This window comes from Sardina pilchardus, chromosome 9 (genome assembly GCF_963854185.1).
Source record: "Sardina pilchardus chromosome 9, fSarPil1.1, whole genome shotgun sequence".
Taxonomy (NCBI): domain Eukaryota; kingdom Metazoa; phylum Chordata; class Actinopteri; order Clupeiformes; family Clupeidae; genus Sardina; species Sardina pilchardus.
Window position 1 is genome coordinate 35,055,070 of NC_085002.1, and position 14,222 is coordinate 35,069,291.

General features: G+C 39.7%; 1 protein-coding gene across 1 annotated transcript in view; it reads left to right on the top strand.

Annotated features, from left to right (window-relative positions):
* Positions 1-14,222, top strand: part of dock3 (dedicator of cytokinesis 3) — a 597,933-nt gene that overhangs the window by 564,562 nt on the left and 19,149 nt on the right. The window contains exon 51 of the mRNA XM_062544851.1: positions 11,376-11,463. Within this exon, the coding sequence (XP_062400835.1) occupies positions 11,376-11,463 (88 nt within the window). The remainder of the gene's footprint in view (positions 1-11,375; positions 11,464-14,222) is intronic.

Consider the following 14,222-nt stretch of genomic DNA (forward strand, 5'->3'; position numbering starts at 1 on the left):
TGGGATACAGATATTGTTTAAAGGGACACTTCCCCAATTAGCATTAAGCTTTGTATTTTTAGAAAACCAGTCATGTTTTTGAATGGTCGTGCATCATTCCCTCTGTTTGCCTTGAGATGGGAGAAATACGGATTTCAATGTTGGACTTCCTGCTTTCAATGATGTAAAAATCATCATTTTACATCATTGAAAGCAGGAAGTCCTATTCATGGGTTTCATTGAAATTCGTATTTCTCGACTTCCGGCTTTGCAATGTAAGAGGGCGGTCACGCTTAGGGACAGCTCCCACATATTTTATAATTTAAGTGCACTACTTAGACGTTTACCCTTTTTTACCTTATTCATTATTTTAAAAGTAAACTTGCCTACATTTTGAAACGACTCAACTGTCTCACAATGTCGAGACAACAGCGACAGGGAAAAGATTCTACAGCTCAAGCAGCATCTGCGGCTAAGATGGCGGAGTCACTAACAGTAGCTAGCCTGGTGCAGGAACTTGAGAAACTCAAAGAAAGCTTGACCGGAGAACTCAAAACGTTCCTTACGACATCGCTAGAGACCTCCCTTACACCTATACGGACGTCTCTCGAAACCATCAGCACTGCATTGGACTCTCATTACCAAAAGATAAAGACTATTGAAGATACACTCACCACCCATAGTGACGGACTAGCCGAAATAACAACAAGACTTGATCAGCTTGAGAAAGCCAATGCTGCACTTGCATCCAAAGCAGAGGATCTCGAGAATCGATCCAGGCGACAAAATGTAAGAATAATTGGTTTACCTGAAGGTCTGGAAGGACGTTCACCTTTGGAATTCATCTCAGATCTTCTCCAAACAGTTATTGGAAAGACGATTTTCCCCACTTCTCCAGAGCTGGACAGAGCGCACCGTACACTAGCTCCAAAGCCTGCCTCGGGACAACGTCCGCGAGCCATCATTGTCAGATTCCATCGGTACCAGGACAAGGAGCGTGTGCTCCGATGGGCAAGGTCGCAGACGGAAGATATTAAGTTCGACGGCAACAGAATTCTCTTTTTCCCCGATATGAGTGCAAGCCTGGCCAAACAACGAGCAACATTCAAGGACAGTAAGGCTAAACTCTATGCTGCTGGAATCACATTCTCTCTACGCCACCCTGCTCGCTTGTGCATCACTGTCGACGGGGACAAACATCTCTTCGACACCCCTGAAGCAGCAGAAACTTTCTACGATCAGATGAAAGGGAACTTTTCAGCCAACACTGATTAAGACCAAAGCAACATGGTGCCTGCCACAGCTGAAAGGTTTGAGATATGCTAACAGTGGGCTAACTAGCCTGGGTGATTGAGTATGTATCCTAATTTTGGACTATTAATAGATGGCCTGAATCGCCTTTTAGACTCTGAAACTTATAGGTGTGAGGTTAGTGAGGTTAATTGGGTTAACGTAAAATAAGCTGAATTGTTAAAAAAAAAATGTTTTATTGTGCACTTCCATTGTATCATTCAATACTGGGAGCAAGTCCCTTCTTGTGTTAGGTAAAGGGAACGTTTTGTACTGCATTGTTAGGAGTGGATTTGTATTAGTAGACCTGTGGCTCGCTTCTGCGGAAGGACGAGCATAGGCTTTGAAAAACACTAGCAGACTGTTCTAATGCTGCTGGGTTTATTCTTTTTCAGTTTTTCTTTATGGGGAGGTATGTGTGTGTGTGGGAGGGGTATGTTGGTCACTCTCTTTGAATATGTCAGGAGTATCTATTGCTACGTGTACATCTGGTTTCATATCTTTAGTTGCCTACCATACATTTTCAGTTATTATATGAGTATAGTGATATACATTCTCATGGTAGCCTATGATAGATAAGCTACAGGTCAAACTAATTTCATGGAATGTGAGAGGATTAAATGGTCCTGTTAAGAGGGCAAAAGTTTTCCAACACCTTAAACTACATAGTGCAGACATTGTCTTCCTTCAGGAGACCCATCTCAAGATACATGATCATACAAGACTTAGGCGTCCATGGGTAGGGCAAGTATTTCATTCACTATTTGATTCAAAATCCAGAGGGGCTGCCATTTTAATTTCTAAAAAAATTCAGTTTATATCAGAGAAAATAATACCTGATCGAAATGGGCGCTTCATCATTGTTTCAGGCAGGTTATTCCACTTACCTATTACATTAGTTTGTGTGTACGCCCCTAACTTTGATGATGCTGAATTCATGGCTACACTCTTATCCACTATCCCAAACATGGATACACATCATTTGATTTTCGGAGGAGACCTAAATTGTGTAATGAACACTCAGCTGGATCGCTCAAGCACCAGAGTGACCAGTTTATCAAAAACACTACAGTCATTCATGAGAGATTATGGAAGCTGTGACCCCTGGAGATTCTTATATAACGATACCAGAGCCTACTCATTCTACTCGCATGTACATCATGCCTATTAAGGATAGATTATTTTTGTATTGATAAAGAACTTTTACCATCTATACACTCCGTTGAATATTCAGCAATAGTCATATCAGACCACTCCCCAGTATTGATAGATTTCAGATTTGACTCTCCATCAGCGGGAATTCCACAATGGCGATTGAATACATCACTACTATCCAATGATGTATTCTGCTCTACTATAGCAAAAGCTATTGAAGACTTTTTGTGCTTTAACAACTCAGAAGAGATTAACTCATCATTACTTTGGGAGGCCTTAAAAGCTACCATCAGAGGACAAATAATTTCCTTCTCCTCCTATTCTAATAAGCAGCGCAAACAGACACAAATGAACATAATTGATAAAATAACTGAAATTGATAGGCAATATGCAATAACTCCTACACCAGAGTTGCACCAACAAAAAGTCAATCTCCAAACTGAGTTTGATCTCACCTCTACAGAAAATGCAGAAAAAAGCATATTGAGATCTAGAGGGACTCTGTATGAATATGGTCACAAGGCAGGCCGTTTACTGGCTCTCCAGCTCAAACACCAAACGGCATCACGACACATCGCTCAAATTAATTATCAGTTAATTGGTCTTAAAACATGCCCCCTGAAGATCAATGCAGCTTTTAAAGTGTATTACTCCAAACTTTATATTTTTAACCCCCTCCTACAGATTCAAACATCAACACATATTTGGACAACATAGATATGCCAACTATTGATATTTTATCACAGATATCACTGAATCAACCAATAACCCTTGGGGAAATACAGTATATGACAGTATTAGGGAAATTAACAATGGCAAAACACCAGGGCCTGACGGGCTACCGCCTGAATTTTACAAAAAATTCTCCACTGTGTTAGCCCCTTTATTACTGGATATGTTTAACCATTCCCTGTCAATAGGAGCACTACCAAAGACTTTGACAGAGGCGTCTATTTCAGTTATCCTTAAAAAGGATAAGAATCCTGTTGAATGCAGTTCCTATCGACCTATATCACTGCTCAATGTTGATGTAAAAATACTAGCGAAAACACTGGCGAGAAGATTGGAAACATGCCTTCCCTCAATAATCTCTGAGGACCAAACCGGCTTCATTAGGGGTCGTCAGCTATCATCAAACATACGACGTCTGGTAAATATAATCTCTGCCCCATCCAATGCGGTAAAGCCTGAAATGGTGCTCTCATTGGATGCGGAAAAAGCCTTTGACAGGGTAGAATGGGGCTACTTGTTTAAGGTGCTGGAAAAATTTGGGTTTGGGACACAATTCATAACATGGATACGCCTTCTTTATTCATCGCCCCTTGCCCGTGTTCATACAAACAGGCAGTATTCAACATACTTTACTCTGTCCCGCGGAACCCGCCAAGGGTGCCCATTGTCACCTCTGCTGTTCGCCATTGCTATTGAGCCATTGGCGATTCTGCTGAGAACATCAACACATCTGCAGGGTATCAGGCGGGGAAGTATTGAGCATCGTGTGTCCCTCTAGGCAGACGATCTCCTAATTTATATAACAGATCCCATCACCTGCGCTGATAAAATCATACATACACTACAAGAATTTGGTTCATTTTCAGGCTACAAAATCAATCTCCAAAAAACAGTATGTTTTCCAATAAACTCAACAGCCAAAGCATTCACACAGGGACAAATACCTTTCAATCTCTCACCAGAGTGTGTTCAATATCTAGGGATTAGCATTACCCATTCATTTCAGGGATTACATAAAAACAACATTGGCAAATTAATGACTAAAGTGAAAGCCGACCTACAGAAATGGTCCAAGTTGCCATTGTCATTAGCGGGTAGAGTACAAACTATAAAAATGAATGTGTTGCCTAGATTCTTGTTCCTTTTTCAATGTCTACCTCTCTTTTTGACAAAATCATTTTTCAAGAAGCTTGATCAAATTATTCTCCCATTCTTGTGGGCAGGCAAGGTTGCCAGAATTAACAAAAGCGCCCTGCAAGCAGCAAGACAAGAGGGTGGTCTGGGCCTGCCTAATTTCATGTTCTACTACTGGGCAGCAAATATACAAAAAATGCTCAGCTGGTGGTACGAGAGTGAGTTAGACTGGTGTATGTCTCTTGCCGCAGCTCCTCACTGGTAGCTCTGACATGTTCCCCTTTACCATTTTCACCCACAAAGTATACCTCAAATCCTGTAATCCTGTCAACCATGAAAATTTGGGCACAATTCTGCAAACACTTTAAATTAAACAATTTCATCCTCCTTGGTCCATTATGCAATAATCATAATTTCTTACCTTCCAAACTTGACTCAGCATTCACACTTTGGAAGGAGAAAGGTATCACATCATTCCGAGATTTGTTTTTAAATGGGACTTTTGCTGAGTTTAAAAGTTTGTCCCAGGAATATGACTTGCCTCAAAGCAACTTCTTCCGTTATCTTCAGGTACGCAGTTTTGTTAAAGACCATTGTAGCACATTCCCATTGCAGCCTACAGACTTACCAACAATTCTTGACCGACCTGAAAGCCTGACAGGGATGTTGTCTAAGCTATACACATATATCCTTCAATCCAACCCCTCTCCGTTGGTCAAAATTAGACAAGAGTGGGAAAATGAGCTAGGAGTCCAATTTCAAGACTCTTGGTGGGACAAGGCCAAATTACAAGTAAATTACTCTTCATCTTGTGCCCGTCTTAACTTAATACAATATAGAGTGCTACACAGAATGCATTACAGCAAAGCTAAATTAGCAAAGTTTTTCCCGGGCACCAGCGAGGCCTGTAATAGATGTGCCTTTGTCCCATCTGACCTAGCCCATACCTTCTGGCTATGCTCAAAGCTAACAGGATTCTGGAAAAACTTTTTCAAGATTATATCTGAGGTTCTAGATAAAGTTATCATTCCCTGCCCACTAGTTGCCATATTTGGAGTTCCCCTGAACTATTCTGAATTTAGCAAGCAGAAATTAAATGTTTTAGCATTTGCTTCTCTGATTGCCCGCAGATGTATCCTTCTACACTGGAAGTCACCTAAGCCCCCAGCAGATAAGTCTTGGGAGACTGATTTAATGTCATTCCTTAAGCTAGAAAAGATCAAATTCTCACTGAGAGGGTCAACTGAGCAATTCTACACTACTTGGCAGCCTCTGCTCTCATATTTTGATAAGGTAGCTACGATCCCTTCCACTTAGAGAGAAACCAAACGTTTATTTCTTTCTAACCAGTTGTGCCGTGACAATATCAGTGTACAGACAGATACAAGTGGTTTGATAAGTACATACATGTGATACGATGTGAGAAAGGTGGACCAACTTGGGGCGGGAGGGTGGGTGGGTTTTAGATATATATTTTTTGTTTTGTTTGTTTGTTTGTTTTGGTTATTTTATTTTGTATGTGTATGTTGGTTTACAAAAGAAAAAAACAAAATACATGTAAACAGTCAGAATATATGTGATTTGATATTTCAATAAACAAATTTATAAAAAAAAAGAAATTCGTATTTCTCCCATCTCAAGGCAAACAGAGGGAATGATGCACGACCATTCAAAAACATGAATGGTTTTCTAAAGATACAAGGCTTAATGCTAATCGGTGACGTGTCCCTTTAAGCTAAGCATTCTGTGCAGACTTTGTCTGGGTGCCTCTACATCTACCAGTGTAGACAATGAAATTCATTAGCTCTCAGTGATCTGTCACCTTGCAGACACTGCTATCCATGGTGCTGCTGACACATGCTTCTGTAGGTTAACCTACTCTTCAGCACACCAATTAATTGCTCAATAGCCTGTGGGCCATCAATTCAAGACCTTTGGCCTAGGCTACAAGCACCAGGGCTAGAGTTCCTACTGGGTTCATAATGGGCCATTTTACCAACTGCCAAAATTCATAAATAAATTAATCAAGACAAGACACTGCACAACATTCTGCACTAACCACATAACCGTAGCAACATTCATTGTGATCTGTAACCACTCGGTGCTCTGTGGCCTTGCAGTGGGTTACACTAGGGGAGCTACACCAGGGCCTGTATTCACAAAGAATTTTAGGGCTAAAAGTAGCTCCTAACTGGCAAATTTAGGAGAAATTCCTAAACATAATGGGCGTGTCACTCCTAACTTTAGGACTCCTCATTTTTTTTTCACTAAAAGTAATTCACAAAGCATTTTAAGCCTAAAAGTAGCTCGTAAGTCTAGGACAGCTTAAAAGAAGTCGAGAGGACTCCTAACTCAGTCAGACCTATTCACAAACCGCTTTTAGTGGCATTTCACGTCGCGATGTAGTGAAATGAACGTGCGGTTACAGGAGCTGTCATGCGGGGGAATCATTGTGCAAGAGATAAAAATCTTTGTGAATACGGGCCCAGGTAAGTCTCTTAGTACTGAAAACAATACCAACTGTTTTTTTTTTTTATTATTATTTTTTAATTTTATCTTAACACTTGGAGGTCCGGGCCTTTTCAGGCACTTTGAGGCAGTCAGCTATACCTTGAGATTTGTTGAGATTTGAATGAAATTACTTTTTATTATAATTCAGTGTAAACACAACTATTGTAAAAAAACTATTTTCAAAGGTTAAAGGTCAAAGGTAAAAAAGACACTATAAATATATTGAGCTAAGACTTTTGAAGTTTGAACCTTGAAAACAACGGTGTTGGCTCCATATAAGTAAAAAGAACATTTAAACATGTTAAGTAGTTAACACTAGAAGCGCCAAGCGCCGGTCATTTGACCGCTGACGCGTATTACTAGAAGCGCCGTGTAGGTTTGACCTAGATATACCTAGAACTGCCGGGCTGCAGTCTTTTGACCGCAGTGATTACAAAAAAAAAAAATCTTTTCACTCGATTAAATTCCAGGACCCTACGTTCACGACTTTTCCTAAATACGCGTGTTTTATCACCCAGAATTGTTACATGATCAAAAGCACACCGGTACAAGCTAGTTTAGAGCTATTTTGCGCTCACTTATGTGACAACACTATGTTGTCTCACTTTCGGCCATGTTTGTCCAGGCTGCTATTTCTCTTTTCTCACAGCAGATGTCGCAAGGGTTTCCTGTCAGTCGGGCATGAGAATAATATTTTACCATAACACACATAGTTTATACATGTGCAATATGTATTATATATATGTGATTTATTTTAATAACTATTTTTCATTTACATGGCATAGTCTATGGAGGCGATTTACTGTGGTAAAATGCAAGTTTTGAAAACGTTGCGACGTTGTTCTATTAGGCAGGCCTACGTGTGTAAAAAATATTTTCAGCTGAAATTCGTTGTAGTATTTATGTACGTAGGGCGCGTATGCCTACGTACATTCATAGTTGTATATCTTATCTTTTATTTGTAGGCTATCTTTTAAAGCTCAGACTAATGTATAAGCATTTTCTTACATATTTGCTGGACAAACTGAGTTGCGTCGCTTCAAGTACCTATTTCCAATTGAAAGAGATACAAAAGGTTAAGTGACGCTACGTTAACTCGCTCGACTATTACGCATGAGACCCGGGTTCACAACTCGGCACGAGCGAATTAATGTAGCTTATATTGACTGAATTCACTGACCGTTTTTCAACGTCGACAAACAATTATTTTCTGAGCCAAATTGAGCCGCCATCTGAAAAAAGTCAGTTAGACTTTTTGCATCTAAAAATAATTATATCATAGAGACACACGCGAAAAATAAACTACATGAGATTTTCCCACTGGATACACCACATCAGTATTGTGCTCGTTGCTACGATACACAGGACTCACAGTGAGTTGACGACCAATTAAAATGACATGGGGGAAAGAAGCAAACAAGATAGCCTAATTTTGATCTCGCCTTACATACTTTCCTAATTCCTACGTAGGGCTACTCAGACTTTTGTTAAATCTTCAGGGCCCGGTTGCACAAACACCAAAACCAAAGATTGATGATATGAACCAAATATTCTGGAACAGACGGATTTACAGCATTGAACGCGATAGGCTATTACTGCGACTTCCACCGTTTCCTTTCCAGAGATTGCTGCGCTGTTCACAACGCATTCAGTCTACATTGAACTGATTGAAGTGAAACGTGCAGAACGTTGTCCAAAACAATACAATAACATTGTGTGTTGAGATCTAGTACAATATAGACATCTGTAGAGACATGAAGTGGCAACTAAAGCCATTATCAGTCATGAAAACTTTGGCGGCTGCAGCAGCATTTAGGTTTTGGCTGAGCCAGCTAGCCAGTCAACAACTTCATCAGCCAGCCGTTATTCTCAAAGCAAATGGCTTCGGGGTCTATACACTATCCATTGCAAACATAGCCTATTTGAAACCGATCATTCCCCCTCCCCCATACACTCGTCTAGGCTACTTAGGCTACAGACATCACCGCGGCATTGAGGACAATTAACTGCCTCTCCACCCCCACACCTCTCTCTGTCCCCTGCATATCTGTAGGCTGGCTGTTTACTTTAGGCAACTCGTGGAAGAATGCGCAATCATGTTTCATCGCATATGCGCATTTCAGAATGTTCGAATTCGCCAGCGTGCGTGTAGTTGTGTGAATAGAAAATAATAGAATAGAATAGTCTACTTTATTGATGCCTTGCTCAAAAGAACTTCAGCCATGGACAGGTCGGGGATCGAACCAGCAAACCTTAGATTTTGAGGCCGAAGCTTTAACCAGTTTAACATGTGTGTCTCAATCTTGAATCTCGAATTCACATAGAAGTTAGCTTAAATTGTAGAAACAATAGGCCTATAGCTTTTTTTCAGCAGACATCGCAAACATAGCCTACACATTCGCAAAACGGAGAATATCTTTCACTCATCATTTTTAATCAGGCTACTTCTCGCGCCTATGCCTGCTCAGCAGAGCTCTCTCTATCTCCCTCCCTCCGAGGTAGCTAGACCCTATAAGATGCTTCTCCCTAAATGAATGAATATTGTTTTAGAAAGTAGCCACGGTAGCCTGTAAAATGCGGCATGAAATCCTGGCTACTGTGTAATTGAAACCAGACTGTTAGGCTCTTTGTTCCAGGTCCGATCATTTTCGGCGGCGCGAACATATAGGCTACCTTAAATGAATAGAAGTGAATTTGGGGAGTGAATTAGAACTAGCCACCCATTCATTTTAGAGCTTAGATTATCTGCCCAAACCCGAACTGCGGGTTACTGCATACAAAATGTAAAAACGAAATATAAAAGATGAAATACTATGAAAAAGTTGAAAGTCAAGTTTGCTTAAGGTTTGTTCGAGAACTCTTCCAGAGTTTTTACCTCAAACAACACAAATCAACACAAATAAATGAACAGATAACTCAAACGTGCTGTATGTCATAATGAAACAACCACAGACTGTCAACAACACGGTCTGACACGAATGACACATGGCTTAGTGCAAACTGAATTTATGACCAAACGATTTGATTCGTGCACGAAGCGCCATCTAGCTATCATTATGTGTAAGTAACAGCCTCCCATTCTAAGGACTCAGCGGTCTTTTGACCGCCTCGCCGCGCTTTAAGTAGTTCACACCAGCACGGCGCTTCTAGTAGGTCGTCAAAGCGGTCAAATGACCGGGGCGCGACGCTTCTAGGTATAAGTCTCTTTCAAATGCAAATTAAGTTGAATGGGCTTTTTGAATGGGCCTGCTGCAGGTGAGAGGACTGAAATCCTAGGATTTTCTTTTATTGTTTTTACAAAGTGCCATTGGTACATTCTCTTTTAAAACATATATATATATATACAAACTAGTTGATTAAAGGTTTCTAATAGTGTCACTTATATGTTTCTAGGACAAAAACTAGCAAAGATTGAGATGTGTGTTTGGAACAGTTTTTCAAATCCCCAGGGGGGGATTTAGACTCCAGGGGCCGGTTGCACCAACAGGGTTTACGCCCGGTCTTAAGCTACGCTGGTCTTAACTCAGCGTTCTAGGTCTAAGTTAAAAAGTAAGAGAAAACAGTGTAAGAACTAAAAATGATTGCATTATTGTTCCTGAAATAGCCACAATTTGGTGTTTTTTTAAGGTGGCTAATGTTGGAATTGATTTCAGTTGGTCTGACAGAGAATTCCATAATTTTGCCCCTTTCACAGAAAAGGCAGTTTGGGCAAATGATGTACTACGACAAGGGATGCTACAATTGCCTTTTGATGCCTTTTGATAGTGGTAGATCTATTACTTTGCTGACTTATTGTTTCGCAAAGGGGTGGAGGGGCAGTGTTGTTTAGGCATTTGAAGACCAGTTTAACAAACTGCAGGGATATGAAATTAGCAAAACTTTACATCTTATGTTTGGTTAGAATTTGACAGTGATGGTACCTAGTTAGATACACTTATGGTATGGGTGCTTGCCTTTCTTTATGAAACCGCGGTCTTAGTTTGTATAGAAATGAATATTAAGTGACACATACGTTAAAGGGCGGACATAGGGGACGGGTAGTAATTGGTGTTGTTCTGGCACTTGCTCTGACTGGGTCACAAGGTATGAGTATGTGCACAAAGAGGTCATGCGTTCGGGAGGGAGAGGGGTTACAGTATGACTGTTTGATTGACGAGTGTATTGTCCAATGCTGCAAAGTGGTATTGGAAATAATTGGCTGGAGTTTTTTTAGTCCTGCCCGTTACACAAATGATTGACGTGTTTAATTTCCATTTCAGTGCTCAACTCAGTGTCTTTAAGTGGGTTAGGAAAAGGATTTCAACTGATTTTGCAAAAATGGCCAAGAAAGATAATCCCATACCCAACTTTTAATAAATAATTATAGTTTAACTCATTTTATCCCAGATGGCCGTGGCTGTTGCCGTAGAATTCTCTCATGCAATGGGGTATAGAGGGGCATAGAGGGTTAAAACATCTTGTTTGGAGCTGGTACTTTCATTATAGGGTGTAGATGTTCATATAATGCTGTGTTTAAAAGAATCTGTTATCTTTGATTAGTATGCAATATCTGCTATGTGATGAAACTTTTACAGCCAACCAACCTCCAACGGGCATTGTTCCATCAGGTGATCGGTCCATGCAAGCCTTGCAGTGATCCCAATCTCTCTGTGACAGAAAAAGGTAAATTTCCATTTGCATTGCAATATGCTTTGCTGAATGAAAGCATATTATTGGTTGGCAAGCTCTCTATAATCATGCATTGCTTGCTGAAATTCTGCATTAGGGTGGTCCTTATTTTTCTTCAATTGTCATGTTCTTAACCCTTCAAATTGTTCCTTTATATGAGAAAATACAGCATGCCAATAATTACTGCTAGCTCAATAGCTTTAAACTTTTGAGATTTTGATGATTGTCATTTTTATTGGTATTGCAACTGTCTAGTGAAATGTAAAAAAATCTCCATAAAAGCATGGAATGCATCAGAAATTCCTAAATATGTATTTTAGATACATATTTTAGATACATATCTCAGTTTACTTATTGTAAAAACGAACTCCAAATTAACCCATCTATGACCCTGTTTACCAGTTTTACCTTTCCTGGTGGAATCAATACATATTTCTATTGATGATCATTTTGGTTATTGTGGGTTTAGAGAGTATTTTTTTTGGTCTTATTAAAGCTTGGTTTGCGTTTTAGCTAGGCTACTATTATGGTATTTACTAGGGATGCACCGATCCGACTATTTCAGTCTCGATACCGATACCGATCCGATACCATTGTTAATTAATAAACTGTATACCTCACCATGTGGAAAAGACTAAAAGCATCAGGCTTGACTTAAACATTCTTTCCCGAACTAAACATTACTTTCCTAAGAAAAAATCTAACAAAATAGCACTTAGATGTAAAGGTAATGTATTATTATTATTATTATTATTATTATTATTATTATTATCATTATTGATTACATTACTAGTATTAAAAACTAGATGCACCGCATAGCGGTACACAATATGACCGCCGCTCAGTTCTACACATTCTCTCCAAAACGAATTACGCTTGTCAACTTTCCTGTATCTCCGATTTGTGCAATATACTGTGTATATATCTCCTACTCTTGCAGCTCATGTGTATATGAGTGTGTGCATGTGTGAGTTTGCTTGTATAAAGATGTGTGTGAATGTGCATGTGTGTGTGCGAACTTAGTTACTTTTTAAATTAAGCCCCCTGCCGGCTCAACATAAAAATGGCAATCGGTTTTATAGCCTACTCACTATATTGGAATTTAACAGTTACGCCATTTTAACAGTAACGTCAACAATATATAAAAGACATCACAACCTGCAAAAAGTAATTTCAGGGAGGTATCTAAAAAATACTTTAACCTACTGAGATACTGAAATACAGATGAATAGCCTATGTTTGTTCAATAATGTCTAGTCAGTATACCAAATAAGAGAGGCCTATAGATAGAAACTGTGGTAATAAAATATGAAGATTTTGGTAGTTTGGGCTTTTCGTGTATCCTTCTACATAGCCATTTAGCCATCTACTATAGGCCTGAATTATATGCCAATGAAATTACGCTTGTTAAACTCACCTCAATAAATATTTTGCAATCATTTAATCCACCATGGGCAATGCTAAAGTTACTGTTACAAACCAGCGGCAGAGTTGGCGGTCCAACGGCGGTACCCACCAGTGGCCCGCTGGAGTTTTGCTCATCGGTTCTCTGGCGGTCCACCGGCGGCTCAGAAGCAGCTCCAGATAAAGGGCCACCCTTTTGCCGCTTACTACCCACCAGCTTCTAATTGGCCTTATTTATGGCCATCATAATGAAAATGATGTACTAAAATAGCAATAATACATTATAACACTTTCCATTTGCCCTCAATCAGAGCAATTTACAATTATGTATAGGGCTTACCAAAGTTATCAAATTTACTAAGGTGAAGACAGTGCCTGCTGATGAGAAACCTATAAATGTATTCTGTAATTTAATAATCCAATATAAAAACATTTATCCTCAGCAACTATCACACAGACTCACCACACATAGTATTAGGTTCAATACATTTTGTTTATTTATTTATTTTACATGCTTTTGTTTATTTATTTTACATGCTCATTTACATGCTTTATTTATTTTACATGCTTAAACAATTTATTACAATTATTTTTAATAATGATATGAATATGCAACACACTCTTCAGATGTAAGGACTTAAAAGCCACCTTTCCTGCTGCACCAGTCTTATTAATTTGGAGCGCCAGGGACCTCCTCAAAGCCCGGTCCAGCATCCTCCATCTTTGGTGGTTTTTCCTCCCAAAATAGCAAGTATGTTCACCTGAAATGCAAAGACCAAAATTACAATGGCATAACTTCCAGTCAAACATCTTAGCTGTTTTCAGCTTAAGCTGTTTTGCTATTTCATGCACAACCATCAAATACAGAGGGTATATGATGACAAAAATGGACATGTCATGTATCAAGCACACAACGCTCCACTTGGGAATGAGATTCAAGTTTAGCAACACTCAAAGAGTTTAATAAAGTGGCTCTCAATATATGATGTCTGTTCCCCAAAAATGTAGTGGGGAAGGGAAAAGAGATGTGAAATGCGACAGTTGTTTCAGATAACAATGGCTACTCACATGGTCTCACTTCTCTTCACCCATTAAAGCAAGGCAGAGCCACATTCATTATGAGAGCCAGGCTAGGACTTTTATGCCTACAATAATCACATGGCAAAACATTTAAAAAACAGACATACCAGTTGATTTTTCAGGTCCGCATCGGATGCAAGCCGCCTCTCCAACTCGTCCAGGTCCTCAACATTACTCAATGGCATGTTGTTGTTCTCCACGAGGCCAAAATCTGCCACACCACCACCACCTAGCTTCTGCAGCATAGATGTGTTCACAGCCACCTGCTG